The 19,772-nt window shown below is 67.1% G+C and overlaps 1 protein-coding gene across 1 annotated transcript; it reads right to left on the bottom strand.

The window, feature by feature from the left end:
* Positions 1-784: 784 nt before the first annotated feature.
* ALLC (allantoicase) lies at positions 785-14,217 on the bottom strand. Its single transcript, XM_036430302.2, has 8 exons — positions 13,884-14,217; positions 12,317-12,396; positions 10,548-10,680; positions 8,910-9,065; positions 4,402-4,475; positions 3,905-4,013; positions 1,454-1,578; positions 785-1,018 (listed from the first exon to the last, which is right to left on the bottom strand). The coding sequence occupies exons 1-8, from the start codon at positions 14,101-14,103 to the stop codon at positions 812-814; spliced, it is 1,104 nt and encodes a 367-aa protein (XP_036286195.2). The 5' UTR covers positions 14,104-14,217; the 3' UTR covers positions 785-811.
* Positions 14,218-19,772: the final 5,555 nt, after the last annotated feature.

Genomic DNA, 19,772 nt, shown 5'->3' with positions numbered 1-19,772 from the left:
GTAATTGTCTGCACGTCAGTGGTGGAGCCGTGACCGAGAGAACAGGGCCCCTCGGCCACGGAGCGCCCCCCCCAGGCCGGCCGCCGGGTCCGAGAGCCGCCTCCCCTCGGGCTGGTCACCCTCCACGTCTGTTCTCCAGGGGCTCCTGGGGCTGGGACGCCCGGGGGCCGCTCCTCGGCGGTCGTAGGATGGGGGCAGCTGTTCCTCCTTCGGGGGAGAGAGGGAAAGAGGCGTCAGCTCTGAGACGGCCTGGAGGAGGGCCACAGGGTTGGACGACACGGAATCGCTTTCCGGAGAAGCAGGCTGATGGAGGTGCAGGCGGAAACCCGCACCTGGGCCCGGAGGCTTTGTCCGGACCAGGTGGACGGAAGGAAAACACACAACAGGCTGCTGCTCCGGCGGTGGAGCCGCACTGCCATCTGGTGGTCAGGCCGCCCCCTGCACCCTCTGAGTTCAACCGTCAACACAGAACGGAGCCGTCTGCACCGAGTGGCTGACCGGGTGTTCGCTGAGAAACGAGAAGCCGCCGGCGGCTGTTATGCTGGACATTGTAGACGTTAGCCCAGCAGAGCCAGCTCTCAGAGCAGGACAGCCGGCCGGCGTGCGGCTCAGGGGCTGAGCGTCGACCTAGGACCCCGGAGGTCCCAGGCTGAGGTGTAGGGCACCATCCCATGTGGAATCCGTGGCCGCCTCCCCGCCCGGCCTCCCGGGACATCACGTCGCAGACGGCAGGTGCGCGAGACCACTTTATTCACGCCGGGATCGCCGCGATCTGGTGCCGACACGCCCGCGGTGCGCCGGCCGGCGGTGGCTACAGGCCGGACCGGAAGCCCGCCTTCATGGAGAACCTCGTCAGGGGCTTGTCCCGGGGCCGCAGGAGGCAGAGGGAGCTGGGGAAGCCGCGGAGCCGCAGGCGGCCCACCCCGCCGTCCGGGCAGATGGTCAGCCGCGCGTGCGTCACCACGTCCTGCAGCTCCGGCGTGAGGCTGTCGAACACCTGGGCCGCGCTGGGCAGGAGCTGGGGAGAGAGGCCCCGAGGCTGCGGGAGGGGCAGCCGCGGCACCACACGCCCTCGGCCCCGGGACCAGCGGCCTGGCCGGCGGGCTCGGGGCTGAGCCTCCACCTCGGAAGCAGGAGGCACGGGTCCCGTCCCTGCCAGGGCCCAGCCCGCGTCACCTGCGTGGTCGGGCGGCTGGGGAAGCCGTGTGGGGCCGGACCAGGAGGAGGGGAAGCCGTGGGGCCGGACCAGGAGGCAGGGGAAGCAGTGTGGGGCCGGACCAGGAGGCAGGGGAAGCAGTGTGGGGCCGGACCAGGAGGAGGGGAAGCCGTGTGGGGCCGGACCAGGAGGAGGGGAAGCCGTGGGGCCGGACCAGGAGGCAGGGGAAGCCGTGGGGCTGGACCAGGAGGCAGGGGAAGCCGTGGGGCAGGACGGGGCGGCCCAGCCCGCGCTCACCTGTGTGGCCGGGAGCAGCGCCTTCCAGCGGTGGCTGGGCGGCTCCCACTGCTGCCGCACCATGTCCTCCTCCTCCTGGGCCGTCAGGATGCAGCCGTCCAGGCGGCAGCTGGCGGGGCAGGTGCCTGTGGGGCGGAGGGCGTTCTCAGGCGGCTCCGTCAGGCCGGCTCCGTCAGGCCGGCTCCGTCAGGCCGGCACCGTCAGGCCGTGCCGGGGGCGGCTCCGTCAGGCCGGCTCCGTCAGGCCGTGCCGGGGGCGGCTCGGTCCCGGGGGGGTGGGGGCAGCCGATGGATGTTTCTCTCTCTCTCCCTCTCCCTTCCTCTCTCTCTAAAGTCAATTTGAAGAACACATTTAAACACAAGACAGACAGAAACAGACTCAGAGAGAAAGACCAGAGGAGGGAAGGGGGAGGGGAGGGGACATAGCCAACAGCACTGGGTACGTCTCCAGGGACATGAGGGGGCGCTCACGCTGCAGCTATTAAATGTCAGACCCGATCGGCGGCCTGAGCTCAGCCCAGAGGTGCCCGCCGGCTGCCCTTCAACAAACACGTTTTCTTAAGAAGCTTCAGTCCAGAGGCACCAACACACCACCCGCCTCCCACAGGCCAGGCCTTCCTGACGGGACCGGCTCCCCCACCCCCTCCGCACGAGGGCACTGCTCCCCCCTGCATGGCCTCCATCCCGGCCTCCACCCAGGGCCTCCATCCCGGCCTCCATCCCGGCCTCCATCTGGAGACTCCATCCTGGCCTCCATCCCGGCCTCCATCCCGGCCTCCATCCTGGCCTCCATCCCGGGGCCTCCATCCCGGCCTCCATCCCGGCCTCCATCTGGAGACTCCATCCTGGCCTCCATCCCGGCCTCCATCCTGGGCCTCCATCCCGGCCTCCATCCCGGCCTCCATCCCGGGCCTCCATCCCGGCCTCCATCCTGGGCCTCCATCCCGGCCTCCATCCTGGGCCTCCATCCCGGCCTCCATCCCGGGCCTCCATCCCGGCCTCCATCTGGAGACTCCATCCTGGCCTCCATCCCGGCCTCCATCCTGGGCCTCCATCCCGGCCTCCATCCCGGGCCTCCATCCCGGCCTCCATCCTGGCCTCCATCCCGGCCTCCATCTGGAGACTCCATCCTGGCCTCCATCCCGGCCTCCATCCTGGGGCCTCCATCCCGGCCTCCATCCCGGCCTCCATCTGGAGACTCCATCCTGGCCTCCATCCCGGCCTCCATCCTGGGCCTCCATCCTGGCCTCCATCCCGGCCTCCATCCTGGGCCTCCATCCTGGCCTCCATCCCGGCCTCCATCCTGGGCCTCCATCCTGGCCTCCATCCCGGCCTCCATCCTGGGCCTCCATCCTGGGGCCTTCATCCCGGCCTCCATCCCGGCCTCCATCCCGGGCCTCCATCCTGGGGCCTCCATCCTGGCCTCCATCCTGGCCTCCATCCCGGCCTCCATCTGCAGACTCCATCCTGGGGTCAAACCACGGAGCACCTCACAGCCCTTTCCAGTAAAAAGCTCACAGCATGGAAGAGTCTCCTGTGAGTTTTGGGGTCATTCTGTCCAATCCTGGCATTTCATAGACGGGAAACTAGAACACAAATCATTAAAGCACCGCACCCAAAGTTACGCAGCAGGCGAGGGGAGCCAGGCCGAGTCCTGAGCCCGCCCTCTCCACCTGATCACATGGCTTTTAAATACACACACACACACACACACACACACACACACACACACACCTGAGGCCGGTGCGGGCCCCACAGCCGGGCCACACCCTGCAGCAGTCTGGAGCCCGGACATCTTTAGTGAGGAGGCGGGAGAGGTCACCAACCAAGAGCCCGGCTTCTGGCTGAGCACCTGCCCCCTGGTGGTCAGTGTGTGTCATAGCGGCCAGTCGCTCCACCGTTGGGTCAATTTGCATATTACCCTTTTATTACGTAGGACAGCGTTTTTCAACCGCTGTTCCACGGCACACTAGTGTGCCGCGAGATGTTGCCTGGTGTGCCGTAGGTGCAGACAAGACAAGAATTTTATAATTTTTCACTATTTTGTTTACTTAATATTTCATAATAAAGTAATTATAAAATACTTTCTTTGTGTTTATTTGATTCCTATTCAAGAGAATTACTTTATATATAGTCAATATAGGCACAGAGTTAAATTTTTTAACATTTTCTAATGGTGGTGTGCCTCGTGATTTTTTTCATGAAACAAGTGTGCCTTTGCCCAAAAAAGGTTGAAAAACACTGACGTAGGATATTTCATTTCAGAGAGGAAGGGAGAGGGAAAGAGGTAGGAACACCAATGCTGAGAGAGGATCACTGACCGGCTGCCTCCTGCACGCCCCACACTAGGGACTGAGCCCATCAAACTGGGGACCCGCCAGTCATAGGCTGGCGCGCTGCCCATTGAGCAACACTGGCTCGAACCCGGGTCAGGCCAGGGCCGTGACGTTACCTTTGAAGTGCGTGGTGTCGATCTCCACGTGCGTCACCACGCCCGGGTGCGAGAGGCGGAACATGGCCCACTCGCCGCCGAGCACCAGGAGGGCGCCGGTCTCGTCGCCCTGGACGCGGGGGACACGCGTGAGCCCGCGGTGCCGCGCAGAGCCGCCCGCGGCCGGCGGAACCGCGCCCTCCCTTCCCTCCCAGCCGTGAACACGGGCTCGGGGTTCAGGCCGGGGCGTGTGCTGCCCGTGTCTCTGCCTCCTGCCCTTTGCAAATTCCCAGCATGCTCCTCTTCCCCCCTTTTTTGGTTACTCCTCCCCTGAGGATATTTTCCCCCCTGGTTTTTAGAGGGAGAGTAAGGGAGGGGAGAGAGAGAAACATCCACGTGAGACCCATCAATGTTGCCTCCCGCCTGCGCCCCCACCACTGTGCCCGACCGACGTGGCCTCGGCCGGAATCGAACCCGAGACCTCGGTGTGGACGGAGGCTGCGAGCGCCCGGCCTCACCTGCAGCACGGGCGGCCGGTCGGGCCTCCTCGCCGTCACCCAGCCGTCCGCCGCCGACCGGGGCTGCCCGATGCCTGGGGGGAGAGGGCGCTGAGGGCGCGGTGCTCTGTCTCCCCACAAGGACGCCGCCCGGGTCCCAGGCCGGCGCCACCCCTCAGCTCCTGGTTCCGCCGCGCGGCCAGCGGCTACCGTGAAAGTGGACGCTTCCTTTCAGACCGGAACAAGCACCGTGACCGCCCATCGTGAGGACCCGCCCTCTGACGGGCCATTAGCCTCATCCGCCAGGGGCTCGGCCGCACCCGGGAATCACACCGCACCGGGGGAATCACACCGCACCGGGGGCCACACTGCACCGGGGGAATCACACCGCACCGGGGAATCACACCGCACCGGGGGCCACACCGCACCGGGGGAATCACACCGCACCGGGGGAATCACACCGCACCGGGGGTCACACCGCACCGGGGGAATCACACCGCACCGGGAATCACACCGCACCGGGGGCCACACCGCACCGGGGCTCACAACCGCACCGGGGAATCACACCGCACCGGGGGCCACACCGCACCGGGGGCCACACCGCCACCGGGGGAATCACACCGCACCGGGAATCACACCGCACCGGGGGATCCACACCGCACCGGGTGATCACACCGCACCGGGGGATCACACCGCACCGGGGGAATCACACCACACCGGGGGAATCACACCGCCACCGGGGGATCACACCGCCCGGGGAATCACACCGCACCGGGGGAATCACCCGCACCGGGGAATCACACCGCACACCGGGGAATACACCGCACCGGGGGCCACACCGCACCGGGGGAATCACACCGCACCGGGGAATCACACCGCACCGGGGAATCACACCGCACCGGGGATCACACCGCACCGGGGGAATCACACCGCACCGGGGAATCACACCGCACCGGGGAATCACACCGCACCGGGGAATCACACCGCACCGGGGGAATCACACCGCACCGGGGAATCACACCGCACCGGGGTCACACCGCACCGGGGGAATCACACCGCACCGGGGAATCACACCGCACCGGGGAATCACACCGCACCGGGGAATCACACCGCACCGGGGAATCACACCGCACCGGGGAATCACACCGCACCGGGAATCACACCGCACCGGGGGCCACACCGCACCGGGGGAATCACACCGCACCGGGGAATCACACCGCACCGGGGGCCACACCGCACCGGGGGAATCACACCGCACCGGGGGCATCACACCGCACCGGGGGATCACACCGCACCGGGGGATCACACCGCACCGGGGGAATCACACCGCACCGGGAATCACACCGCACCGGGGGATCACACCGCACCGGGGGATCACACCGCACCGGGGAATCACACCGCACCGGGGGATCATACCGCACCGGGGAATCACACCGCACCGGGGGAATCACACCGCACGGGGGTCACACCGCACCGGGGGTCACACCGCACCGGGGTCACACCGCACCGGGGAATCACACCGCACCGGGAATCACACCGCACCGGGGGCTCACACCGCACGGTGATCACACCCGCCCGGGGAATCACACCGCACCGGGAATCCAACCGCACCGGGGATCACACCGCACCGGGGAATCACACCGCACTGGGGAATCACACCGCACCGGGGGCCACACCTCACCGGGGGAATCACACCGCACCGGGGAATCACACCGCACCGGGGGCCACCACCGCACCGGGGAATCACACCGCACCGGGGGCCACACCGCACCGGGGGAATCACACCGCACCGGGTCACACCGCACCGGGGAATCACACCGCACCGGGAATCACACCGCACCGGGGAATCACACCGCACCGGGGGAATCACACCGCACCGGGGAATCACACCGCACCGGGGAATCACACCGCACCGGGGGCCACACCGCACCGGGGGATCACACCGCACCGGGGAATCACACCGCACCGGGTGCTCAGACCGCACCGGGAATCACACACCGCACCGGGGGTCACACCGCACGGGGAAATCACACCGCACCGGGGGAATCACACCGCACCGGGGGCTCAGACCGCACCGAGGGATCACACCGCACCGGGAATCACACCGCACCGGGAATCACACCGCACCGGGGCTCACACCGCACCGGGGGAATCACACCGCACCGGGGGATCACACCGCACCGGGGGATCACACCGCACCGGGGGAATCACACCGCACCGGGGGAATCACACCGCACCGGGGGCTCAGACCGCACCGAGGGATCACACCGCACCGGGAATCACACCGCACCGGGGCTCACACCGCACCGGGGGAATCACACCGCACCGGGGGTCACACCGCACGGGGAATCACACCGCACGGGGAATCACCACCGCACCGGGGGATCACACCGCACCGGGGGATCACACCGCACCGGGGCTCACACCGCCCCGGGGCTCACCACCGCACCGGGGAATCACACCGCACGGGGCTCACACCGCACCGGGAGGAATCACACCGCACCGGGGAATCACGCCGCACCGGGGAATCACACCGCACCGGGGGTCACACCTCACCGGGGGTCACACCGAACCGGGGCTCACACCGCACCGGGGGAATCACACCGCACCGGGGGTCACACCGCACAGGGGAATCACACCGCACCGGGGGTCACACCGCACGGGGAATCACGCCGCACCGGGGAATCACACCGCACGGGGAATCACACCGCACCGGGAATCACACCGCACGGGGAATCACGCCCGCACCGGGCTCACACCGCACCGGGGGTCACACCGCACCGGGGGGAATCACACCGCACCGGGGGTCACAACGCACCGGGTTAACCACGCACCGGGGCTCACACCGCACCGGGCTCACACCGCACCGGGCTCACACCGCACCGGGGCTCCCACCGCACCGGGGCTCACACACCGCACGGGAATCACACCGCACCGGGGCCTACACCGCACCGGGGGCTCCACACCGCACCGGGAATCACCACCGCACCGGGGAATCACACCGCACCTGGGGAATCACACCGCACCGGGGAATCACACCGCACCGGGGAATCACACCGCACGGGGAATCACACCGCACCGGGGGAATCACACCGCACCGGGGAATCACACCGCACCGGGGCTCACACCGCACCGGGGGATCACACCGCACCGGGGAATCACACCGCACCGGGGCTCACACCGCACCGGGCTCACACCGCACCGGGGAATCAAGCCGCACCGGGGCTCACACCGGCACCGGGGCTCTACACCGCACCGGGGCTCACACCGCACCGGGAATCACACCGCACCGGGGTAACCACCGCACCGGGGCTCACACACCGCACCGGGGGTACACACCGCACCGGGGTCACACACCGCACCGGGGTCACACCGCACCGGGGTCACACACCGCACCGGGGATCACACCAGCACCGGGGAATCACAACCGCACCGGGGGATCACAACCGCACCGGGGGAATCACACCGCACCGGGGAATCACACCGCACCGGGGGAATCACACCGCACCGGGGGAATCACACCGCACCGGGGAATCACACCCGCACCGGGGGAATCACACCCGCACCGGGGGGATCACACCGCACCGGGGGAATCACACCGCACCGGGGAATCACACCGCCCCGGGGCTCCACACGCACCGGGGCTCACACCGCACGGGGACTCACACCGCACCGGGAATCACACCGCACCGGGGCTCACACCGCACCGGGGCTCACACCGCACCGGGAATCACACCGCACCGGGGGAATCACACGCACCGGGGGAATCACACCGCACCGGGGGATCACACCGCACCGGGGATCACAACCGCACCGGGGATCACACCGCACCGGGAATCACACCGCACCGGGGGAATCACACCGCACCGGGAATCACAACCGCACCGGGGCCACCGGGGAATCACCACCGCACCGGGGAATCACACCGCACCGGGGCTCAGACCGCACCGGGGCTCACACCGCACCGGGGCTCACACCGCACCGGGGAATCACGCCGCACAGGGGCTCACACCGCACCGGGGCTCACACCGCACCGGGGCTCACACCGCACCGGGAATCACACCGCACCGGGGGAATCACACCGCACCGGGGCTCACACCGCACCGGGGTCACACCGCACCGGGGTCACACCACACCGGGGGAATCACACCGCACCGGGGTCACACCGCACCGGGGTCACACCACCCCGGGGGAATCACACCGCACCGGGGGATCACACCGCACCGGGGGAATCACACCGCACCGGGGGAATAAACCGCACCGGGGGAATCACACCGCACCGGGGGATCACACCGCACCGGGGGATCACACCGCACCGGGGGAATCACACCGCACCGGGGGATCACACCGCACCGGGGGAATCACACCGCACCGGGGGCCACACCGCACCGGGGAATCACACCGTACAGGGTAATAGGGCCGCACCGGAGAATAGGGCCGCATCGGGGAATAGGGCCGCACCGGGGCCTCGGGCCGCACCGGGGACGCGCCGGGCCGGACACCCAGACGCGCCGCCGGAGCCCGCTCACCGATCATCCGGTTGGGGTGCCCGAAGAGGGCGTTGCTGAACCCCACGCAGGCGCCGCCGTTGGCCATGGCTGCCAGGTCTACGGGCTCCTTGGGGTCGGCGGACGCCCAGTCCTTGTGCCCGACGCCGTACACCCGGAGGCGCGCGACCCCGCCGTCTGCGGAGGAGAGAGCGCCGTGGAGGGTCAGAACCTCCAAAGCCCTCACCCCACCCCACCCGCCACTCTCCCCCTCCTCCCCCACCCCAGCCTCCCACGCCAGGCCCTCGCCAGCCCGCCCCGGCCCCCAGGCCTCGGGCTCTGCCGGCTCCGGGCCTGGCTGGCCTCAGAGAGCCCCCCTCCCCGCCCCCAACACCCCCACGGACACTCCAGAGCCTCAGGCGAACGCCCTGAATCCCTCAGAGGAGGGCGGGTGCCCGGGGGGAGGTCCAGGGGGGAGGAAGTGGGGGTGACGGGGGGGGGGGTGTCTGAGAGGAGGGAGATGTGCCACACTGACCGGTGCGGGGACACATGCACACGTTCACACACGGACACGCAAGGCGGCTGCTGGGTGCGCGATGCAGTAACGCTGTGATGAAGCACAGCTACCGCCGCCCACACGCCTGTGCCATCGCATCCCAGAGTCCAGCCTCTCCCAGCTCGGCTCCCTCACATCCTCCCTTCTCCCCCTCTTCCCCCGACACACACACACACACACACACAGACAGACACACATAGATACACACACACACAGACACAGATAGACACACACACAGACAGACACACACAGAGAGACCCACACACAGACAGACACACACACACAGAGACACACACACAGATACACACACACACACAGACACACATAGATACACACACACAGACACAGATAGACACACACACAGACAGATAGACACACACAGAGAGACCCACACACAGACAGACACACACACAGAGACACACACACAGATACACACACACACACACACACACACAGATACACACACACAGACACAGATAGACACACACACAGAGACCCACACACAGACAGACAGACACACACAGAGACACACACACAGATACACACACAGAGACACATACACACACAGAGACACTCACACAGACACAGATAGATACACACACAGACACAGATAGACACACACATGCATGCACACACACGCGCACGCACACGCGCGCGCACACGCACACACACAGAGACACAGATAGACACACACACACGCACGCACACACACACAGAGACACACACAGAGACACACACACACGCACACACACATGCGTGCGCACACACACACACAGACACAGATAGACACACACACACACACGCACACACACACGCGCACACACACCCTGGCAGCGCCCGGTAAGCCCTGGGGGTAAGGGCAAACGGGAGGGAAAGGAGCCGAGACCCCGGGGACCAGAGAGGGTGGCGGCCGGCCGGCGGGGCTCAGTGATGAGCGTCCACCCAGCAGCCGGAGGCCCGGGTTCGACTCCGGTCAGGCACAGGCCCGGGTGTGGCTGGGCCCCAGCGTGGGGCGTGCGGGAGGCAGCCGACCAGTCACTCTCCTCACATCGGTGTCTCCGCTCTCCTCTGAAGGCAGGGGCCTGCGTTTGGCGGACGCGGAGGAAGCGTGGAAAGGCGCTCACCCGGGAAGATGTTGAGCCGGACGTGCGTCCATTTCTGCTGGGAGCTGACCAGGAAGTAGTTGTGGCCAGAGGCTGGCGTCCCGGGTCTCAGCACCGTCCGGGGGACCAGGACGTCCCAGTCGCCGGACTGCAGCTGCGGGCGGACATGCAGTCAGTGGGCGGCGGGGTGGGCGGTCAGCGGGCGGCGGGGTGGGCAGTCAGCGGGCGGCGGGGTGGGCGGGGGCCCGGGCGGCAGGGTGGGCGGTCAGCGGGTGGTGGGGTGGCAGTCAGCGGGCGGCGGGGTGGGCGGGGGCCCGGGCGGCGGGGTGGGCAGTCAGCGGGTGGTGGGGTGGGCAGTCAGCGGGCGGCGGGGTGGGCGGTCAGCGGGCGGCGGGGTGGGCAGTCAGCGGGCGGCGGGGTGGGCGGTCAGTGGCGGCGGGGTGGGCGGTCAGTGGGCGGTGGGGTGGGGCGGTCAGTGGGCGGCGGGGTGGGCGGTCAGCGGGCGGCGGGGTGGGCGGTCAGCGGGTGGCGGGGTGGGCGGGGTGGGCGGTCAGCGGGTGGCGGGGTGGGCAGTCAGCGGGCGGCGGGGTGGGCGGTCAGCGGGCGGCGGGGTGGGCGGTCAGCGGGCGGCGGGGTGGGCGGTCAGCGGGTGGCGGGGTGGGCAGTCAGCGGGCGGCGGGGTGGGCGGTCAAGCGGGCGGCGGGGTGGGCGGTCAGCGGGCGGCGGGGTGGGCGGTCAGCGGGCGGCGGGGTGGGCGGGGGGCCCGACGGCGGGGTGGGCAGTCAGCGGGCGGCGGGGTGGGCGGGGGGCCCGACGGCGGGGTGGGCGGTCAGCGGGCGGCGGGGTGGGCGGGGGGCCCGACGGCGGGGTGGGCGGTCAGCGGGCGGCGGGGTGGGCAGTCAGCGGGCGGCGGGGTGGGCGGGGGCCCGGGTGGCGGGGTGGGCAGTCAGCGGGCGGCGGGGTGGGCAGTCAGCGGGCGGCCGGGTGGGCGGGGGGCCCGGCGGGCGGGTGGGCGGGGGCTGTGGGTGAAGACCCAGGCCCGAGGCCCTCAATGCCTCCCCCTGCGGATTCTCAGGAGGAGATGCCAGGATGGGATGGGGACGTTCGAGGACGGCCCTGGGCCCGGCCCGGCGGGCGTGGCTCAGTGGTTGAGCATTGACCTATGAACCAAGAGGTCACAGGTTCGCCCTGGCTGGTGTTGCTCAGTGGGAAGACGGAAGGGTCCCAGGTTCGATTCCGGGTACCTCGGTTGCAGGCTCAATCCCCTGTCCTGCTCCGGGCAAGTGTGGGAGGCAGCCAGTGGGTGAGTCTCTCATCGAAGTTTCCCTCGGTCTCTCCCTCCGTTCCTTCTCTCTAAAAATCAGTGGGGAACACCCTCGGGGGAGGAAGAACAGAGAGGCCACGGCTCCATTCAGGTCCGGGCACAGGCCCTGATTGTGGGCCCCAGGGTGTGGGCGTGCAGGAGGCAGAGGATCCATGATTCTCTCTCATCACTGATGTTTCTCTCTCCCTGTGCCTTCCTCTCTGAAGTCAATAAAAATATATTTAAAGAATGTACCAGAACAAGCCCCAAACTATTCACATTATTAAATTCCTCCGCAGCAGGTTCCCCGTCAGATTCCTATCAGAGGACTTTATGGGTGGGTGCCTGCTTTCAGCTCCGGGGTCAGGGGTCAGGGGGTGGGACCCGTCCCCGAGGCGGCCTGCAGGCACGTGTCCCGCACTGTGGCCAAGCCCGTGGCCCCTTCCCGCGGTCCTCAGCCTCCGGCCAGACGCCGTCCAGCTCATACCTTAGAGACGGCTTCAAACTCCTCGGCCGTGGCAGCCACTCCCATCCGGGGTCCTCTCGGTGGCATGGCTGGTTCTTTATCTGGAGTGAGAGCGGCCTTGGGGCTCAGGGTTCACATTCATTTTATTTATTTTATTTTTTTAAATATATTTTATTGACTTTGTACAGAGAGGAAGGGAGAGAGATAGAGAGAGAGTCATCGATCAGCTGCTTCTTGCACACCCCTTACTGGGGATGTGCCCGCAACCAAGGTACATGCCCTTGACCGGAATCGAACCCGGGACCCTTCAGTCCCCAAGCCGACACTCTATCCACTGAGCCAATCCGGTTTCGGCTCAGGGTTCACATTCAAAACCAACAAGAACCTGCCCGGCCGGCCTGGCTCAGGGGCTGAGCGTCAGCCTAGGAACCAGGAGGTCCGGGTTTGATCCCGGTCGGCACAGGCCCGGGTTTCGGGCTGGATCCCCGGTGGGGGGCATGCAGGAGGCGGCCGTCCATGGTTCTCTCACCTCTGGTGTTTCTCCTCTCCCTCTCCCTCTCCCTCTCCCTCTCCCTTCCTCTCTGACGTCAGTAAAAACACAGTCAGTGGCTCGGTGAGCCCGGCTGGGGGAGGGAGTTGAGAGTCTTCCAGGCACCACAGGGCCTTTCTCCGTCAGAGCCGCCGGAGCCGCCTGTGCCGGGCGCTGGCTGCCCTGCGGGTCCGGCTGCCGTCAGCAGAGCGACCATTTCCTGTGAAGCTGTTCCCTCGAACCTGACTGGGCCCGGACTGACCGGCCTCCCCCCCCCCCCTCACCCGCAGGCAGGCGGCCGCGTCTCTGGGGGGCTGGTGCCGGCCCCACAGCTGGCTGACACCTGGCCCGGCCCCCCAGCCCCCTGCCGGCCACGGGACCATCTAACCGGGTCCGAGAACATGGCTCCCTTCACAATCAGAAACCGCAGAGGGGCATGGGAGTCCGAGCTTGAAGGCCATGGCCACCGAGAGGCCCTGACCGGCTGCTGAGCCATCTGGGTGGGAACTCACGGGCAGGGGGACGGCTGGACCCTCCCCTGCAGAGCCGGCCTGGTCAGGGGGACGGCTGGGCCCCCCACCCGCAGAGCCGGCCTGGTCAGGGGGACGGCTGGGCCCCCCACCCGCAGAGCCAGCCTGGTCAGGGGGACGGCTGGGCCCCCCGCAGAGCCGGCCTGGTCAGGGGGACGGCTGGGCCCGCCCCGCAGAGCCGGCCTGGTCAGGGGGACGGCTGGGCCCGCCCCGCAGAGCCGGCCTGGTCAGAGGGACGGCTGGGCCTCCGCCCGCAGAGCCGGCCTGGTCAGGGGGACGGCTGGGCCTCCGCCCGCAGAGCCGGCCTGGTCAGGGGGACGGCTGGGCCCCCCGCCCCGCAGAGCCGCCTGGTCAGGGGACTGCTGGCCCCCCGCCCCGCAGAGCCGGCCTGGTCAGGGGGACGGCTGGGCCCTCTGCAGAGCCGGCCTGGTCAGGGGGACGGCTGGGCCCCCCCCGCAGAGCCGGCCTGGTCAGGGGGACGGCTGGGCCCCCCCGCCCCACAGAGCCGGCGGGCGGGGTCCTCACGCACCTTCGTCCACGTTGGCTGCTTGAATGGACACGCGAGGGGCGTGGTCTCCAGCGAAGTGGGAGATGTCCACGTCCAGGCCCCGGATGGTGCCCTGGATGCCCAGCTTGACGATGCACCAGTCGTGACCTGCAGGGGGCGCACACAGAGCGGCCGTCAGTCCACGGCCGGCGAGGCGGCGACAGGAAACTAAACCAATGACGTGCCCAGCCCCGGGGCTCATGGCTGAGCATCAGCCTGGGAACCAGGAGGTCAGGGTTCGATTCCCGGTCAGGGCTCAGGCCCAGGCTGTGGGCTCCATCCCCAGTGGGGGGCGAGCAGGAGGCAGCCGACCCATGCTTCTCTCTCCTCCTTGGTGTTTCTCTCTCTCCTTCTCCCTCTCCCTCTCTGACGCCAATAAAACAGCAAGGTCTGGCTCAGTGGACAGAGTGCTGGCTCTCTGAAGAGTCCCGGGTTGGATCCCAACCCAGGGCCTGTACCTCAGCTGCAGGCTCAGTCCCGGCCCTGGTCAGGGCTCCAGGAGGAGGCAATCCCCCTGTCTCTCTCCCATCGCCGTTCTCTCTGACTCCCCCGCCCTCCACTCTGAAAATCCACAGAAAAGCCTCCTCCGGGGAGGAGCAACCGGCAGACAGACAGAAGCACACGGAGTCAGGCCCGCGGGGGAGTGACCGCAGACAGACAGACAGAAGCACACGGAGTCAGGCCCGCGGAGGAGTGACCGCAGACAGACAGACAGACAGAAGCACACGGAGTCAGGCCTGCGGGGGAGTGACCGCAGACAGACAGACAGAAGCACACGGAGTCAGGCCCGGGGGGGAGTGACCGCAGACAGACAGACAGACAGAAGCACACGGAGTCAGGCCCGGGGGGGAGTGACCACAGACAGACAGACAGAAGCACAGGCAGGAGTCAGGCCTGCGGGGGAGTGACCGCAGACAGACAGACAGAAGCACAGGCAGGAGTCAGGCCTGCGGGGAGTGACCGCAGACAGACAGACAGACAGAAGCACACGGAGTAAGGCCCCGGGGGGGAGTGACCGCAGACAGACAGACAAACAGACAGACAGAAGCGCGCGGAGTCAGGCCTGCGGGGGAGTGACCGCAGACAGACAGACAGACAGAAGCACACGGAGTCAGGCCCGGGGGGGAGTGACCGCAGACAGACAGACAGACAGAAGCACACGGAGTCAGGCCCGGGGGGGAGTGACCGCAGACAGACAGACAGACAGACAGACAGAAGCACACGGAGTCAGGCTCGCGGGGGAGTGACCGCAGACAGACAGACAGACAGAAGCGCGCGGAGTCAGGCCCGCGGGGGAGTGACCGCAGACAGACAGACAGACAGAAGCACACGGAGTCAGGCCTGCGGGGGAGTGACCGCAGACAGACAGACAGACAGAAGCACACGGAGTAAGGCCCCGGGGGGAGTGACCGCAGACAGACAGACAGAAGCACAGGCAGGAGTCAGGCCCGCGGGGAGTGACCGCAGACAGACAGACAGACAGAAGCGCGCGGAGTCAGGCCCGCGGGGGAGTGACCGCAGACAGACAGACAGACAGAAGCACACGGAGTCAGGCCTGCGGGGGAGTGACCGCAGACAGACAGACAGACAGAAGCACAGGCAGGAGTCAGGCCCGCGGAGGAGTGACCGCAGACAGACAGACAGACAGACAGAAGCACACGGAGTCAGGCCCTGTGTGGGTCGGAGGACAGCGGCCGGCTCACCTGGGACCCTCCTCCGCCGGGTCTCCCATCCGTCCTTCCACCGGCCGAACTGCGTGTACCTGTGCTCCTCGCTCCGGGGGCTGTCGCTCTGCGGCCGAGAGGACACCGAGCTCCGCGCCGAGAACCACGCCCTCCCCGCCTGCCGCCGCTCACTGAGCTCACTGAGCGGGAAACGCCTCCCGTTCGCTCCCCACCCGGCGCCGCCCACAGCTCCCTGTCCCTCCGCTGAGGCCCACACGGTCTGTGTCCCACGCCAGCTCCCTGGGAGGGGGGCAGCCCGCGACCTCCCCTCCCCGCCCCCTCCCCTCCCCCCTCCCTTCCCACCTCCCCCTCCCCCTCTCCCCCCTCCCTTTCCCTCCCCCTCCCCCCTCCCCCAACCCCCTCCACCTCCCCCTCCACCTCCCCCTCCCCCCCTCCCCCTCCACCCTCCCCTCCCCCTCCCCCCTCCCCTCCCCCTCCTCCCTCCCCTCCCCCTCCCCCTCCCCCTCTTCCCTCCCCCCCTCCCCCCTCCCCCTCCTCCCTCCCTCCTCCCATCCCCCCTCTGCTGCCCTCCCCCTCCCCTCAACCCCCTCCCTCCCCCTCCCTCCCCCTCCCCTCCCCCTCCCCTCCCCTCCCCTCCCCTCCCCCTCCTTCTCCCCTTCCCCCTCCCCCTCCTTTCCCCCCTCCCCCTCCCCTCACCCTCCCCCTCCCTCCCCCTCCCCCCTCCCTCCCCTCCCCCTCCCCCCCCCCCCCCCCCTCCCCTCTCCTTCCCCCTCCCCCTCTCCCTTTCCCCTATCCCCCGCCCACTCTCCCTCCCCATCTCGCCCCCTCCCCCTCCCCCCTCCCTCCCCCGTCCCCTCCCCCTCCCTTTCCCTCCCCCCCCCCCCTCCGCCCCCCCTACCACCCGCCCCTTCCCCTCCCCTGCCCCCTCCCCCTTTCCCTTCCCCCTCCCCCTACCGTCACACTAACCCTATACCCTCTCCCTTTCCTCCTCCCCCGTCCCCTCTTCCTTTCTCTCTCTGCCTTTCTCCCCTCCCCCCTCTTCCTCCCCCTGCCTTCTCCCCCTCCCCCTCCCCCTTCCCTTTCCCCCTCCCCCTCCCCTCCCCTTCCCCCTCCCACTCCCCCTCTCCCGCTGAGTACCTTTATCAGGTTTTCTGCAGGAGCAAAGAAGTCGTCTGTTGCGAACACAATCTGGCAGACAGAGGAAGAGACAAAGGACGGAGTTAAACACGCTTCCTTCGGCCTCGGTAACGGAGCCGGTAACGGAGGCGTGAATGGCCCCGGGAGAGAAATGATGGCAGTTAGGCCTCGACGCTCGGTCTCCCCCCTCCCCCCCCCCCGCCCCCCTGCCTCCCCCCCCCCCGCCTCCCCTCCCCCTCCCCTCCTCTCCCCCCGCCCTCTTCTGCATCCCCTTCGCCGTCTGGACGCCCGGCACTAACTTCCCACAAAACAGGCAGCTCGCCCGGCAAGCTGGCTCTGGGGCTGAGCGTGGACCCAGGACCCAGGCGGCCAGGGTTCGATTCCCAGTCGAGGCACAGGCCCTGGTTGTGGGCTCGATGCCCAGGGTGGGGCGTGCAGGAGGCAGCCGGTAAGTGATTCCCTCTCATTGTGGATGTTTCTCTCTCTCCTCCTCCCTTCTTCTCTGACATCAATAAAAATATAAAAATAAAAAGAACTCGGACTGGGCCCTGACCGGGAGCCAAACCGCGACCTCCTGGTTCACAGGTGGATGCCCAGCGCTGAGCCAGGCCGGCCGGCAAAGCAGGGCACTGAGCGGGCCAGGTGGGGCGTGGATGCTTCACCTTACACAAACTCACCAGCCCACAGAGCCACATACCAACAGCACGACCGACATGTCTTAGGAGAGCCACATTGTTTAAGCTTGAACTTCTTCTCACGCCACGTCTTCAGCACAGACTCGCCCAGGCCGAGGTGTTCGTGGAAGAGCCACACTCCGGGGCCAGAGGGCCGCCTGGCTCAGAGCCTCAGTTTGCCGAGCACGACTTACAGTCCTGAGGTCCAGACGTCCGCCCCCTGCCGGGCCGTCCTGCCTCGGACCTGGCACCTGGCACCTGCCTCGGACCTGGCACCTGGCACCTGCTAGGGGGGCGGTGCCCAGGGCCCTGCCAGTCCTGCACCTCAAACTGGTTTCTCGCAGCGAGGGGCCCCCGAGCGACCTCCGACCTCCGACCTCCGACCTTTCCCTGGCAGACACCGCTCACCTTGCCTCCCACGGACTCGGATGCCATGTCGATCAGCTGGACGAAGTCCGGAGCCCGGGCCAGCTTCCCCTCCCTGGGCGAGTCCACCATGTTTCCTGGGCGGGGAGAGGGGCGGTCAGCGGCCGTGCGGGCTCCAGCCGTCAGGAGGGTGCGAACCACACGCTGTCTGTCAGGGGCGAGGCCGTGCCTCCGCCCAGGGACCCTCCCGGCGGACTGAAAGGGACTTCAGTCCGGAAGGCGTGGCTGTGAGCCAGGAGGTCAGGGTTCGACTCCCGGTCAGGGCACAGGCCCGGGTTGCGGGCTCATTCCCAGTGGGGGGGCGTGCAGGAGGCAGCCGGTCCGTGATTCTCTCTCGTCATGGATGTTCCTCTCTCCCTCTCTCCTCTCTGACACCAATAAACGTGTGTTTTAGAAATAATAACAATAGTAAGTGAACACAGAGGCCACGCCACCTCACCAGCAGCCGGGGGCCGTGTCTAGGACTGGATTCCTCGCTCTGCAGACGCCAGCCCAGGTCTCATGGCGCTCCCGCGGGCCCAGCAGGGAGAACTCCGGCCGGCAGGGGCAGCCTGGCTGTGCCGCTGATGTCACAAGGGGAGGCCCCTCCCTGGAGAGGCCCCGTCCCTGCAGAAGCTCCTGCGGAGGGGCGGCCGGCTGGCCTGTCACAAACACAGACCTGGGCCCCCGGCGCCAGCCCTGAGGGAGGCCCCGCCCCCCGGCCTGCGCTGAGCCACAGCCAGCGTCCCTGCCGGGGAGCCTGGCATCCAGGAGGCTCACCCGCCCGAGGCAGCCACAGCCAGCCCCAACCTCCTCGGCTCCCGCACACAGGAAGCTCTGAGATGTAAGATCTGACGAAACATAGCTTCTGACTGATTTACAGAAATATCTATAATAATAAAAGTGTGATATGCTAATTAGACCAGAAGGCCAAACAGCACAATGATGTCCGGACGACCTTCTGGGACCACCCTGTGACACCCACTGGAGCACCGGGCCTCTAGTATAATAATAATTACCTACCCTCTTTGCCCCAAAGAGACTTTTTTTTAAAATATATTTTATTGATTTTTTTTTTACAGAGAGGAAGAGAGAGGGACAGAGAGCTAGAAACATCAATGAGAGAATCATCCATCAGCTGCCTCTTGCACACCCCCCACCGGGGATATGCCCGCAACCAAGGTACATGCCCTTGGCCGGAATCGAACCCGGGACCTTTCAGACCACAGGCTGATGCTCTATCCACTGAGCCAAACTGGTTTCGGCCCAAAGAGACTTTTAAAGAATTGAATGCCTGTACTTGGACATAAGGATTTTGGTCCCAAGAACTAACCAATCAGAAGCAACCTCATTCCTTCCGCACCATGACCAATAAGATGCGGTTATAATGTATGACCCACATATGGCTATATGTCTGACAGCTATTTTGTGTCGGCTGTTGTCTTTTTTTTTTTTTTAATTATTTCAGAGAGGAAGGGAGAAACATCATGGTGAGAGGGAATCGTGGACCAGCTGCCTCCTGCACGCCCCACACTGGGATCAAGCCCACACCCCAGGCCTGTGCCCCGACCGGGAATCGAACCCATGACCTCCTGGTTCCTAGGCCGAGGCTCGGCCCCGGGCCCTGCCGGCCGGGCCCTTTCTGCTGGACGGGGATTCCCGTTGGCAGTGACTCCCATCTGCTGGCCTGAATCGGGTCACAGCCGGTGGTCTCACTGGCCTCCCTCCCCGTCCCCCATCCAGGAAGCGTGAGGGTCCCCCACGAGAGCCATGGCCGAGTCCGGGTGCAGCAGGCCCATCGGAGGATGGGGGCGGGGCCCAGATGTTAGAGGGCCACACGGCACCCCCCGGCCCAAGCCACTGTCTTCTCCCCTCCCCTCCCTCCCTCCCTCCCTCCCTCACCTCCATCACCTGCCTCACCTCCCCTGCCTGCCCTGGTTCTCCCTGCACCTCCCCCCTCCCCCCCCCCT

Source organism: Pipistrellus kuhlii, unplaced genomic scaffold, assembly GCF_014108245.1.
Source record: "Pipistrellus kuhlii isolate mPipKuh1 unplaced genomic scaffold, mPipKuh1.p scaffold_m20_p_106, whole genome shotgun sequence".
NCBI classification, from domain to species: Eukaryota; Metazoa; Chordata; class Mammalia; order Chiroptera; family Vespertilionidae; genus Pipistrellus; species Pipistrellus kuhlii.
This window is presented reverse-complemented; position numbering and strand designations above follow the sequence as displayed.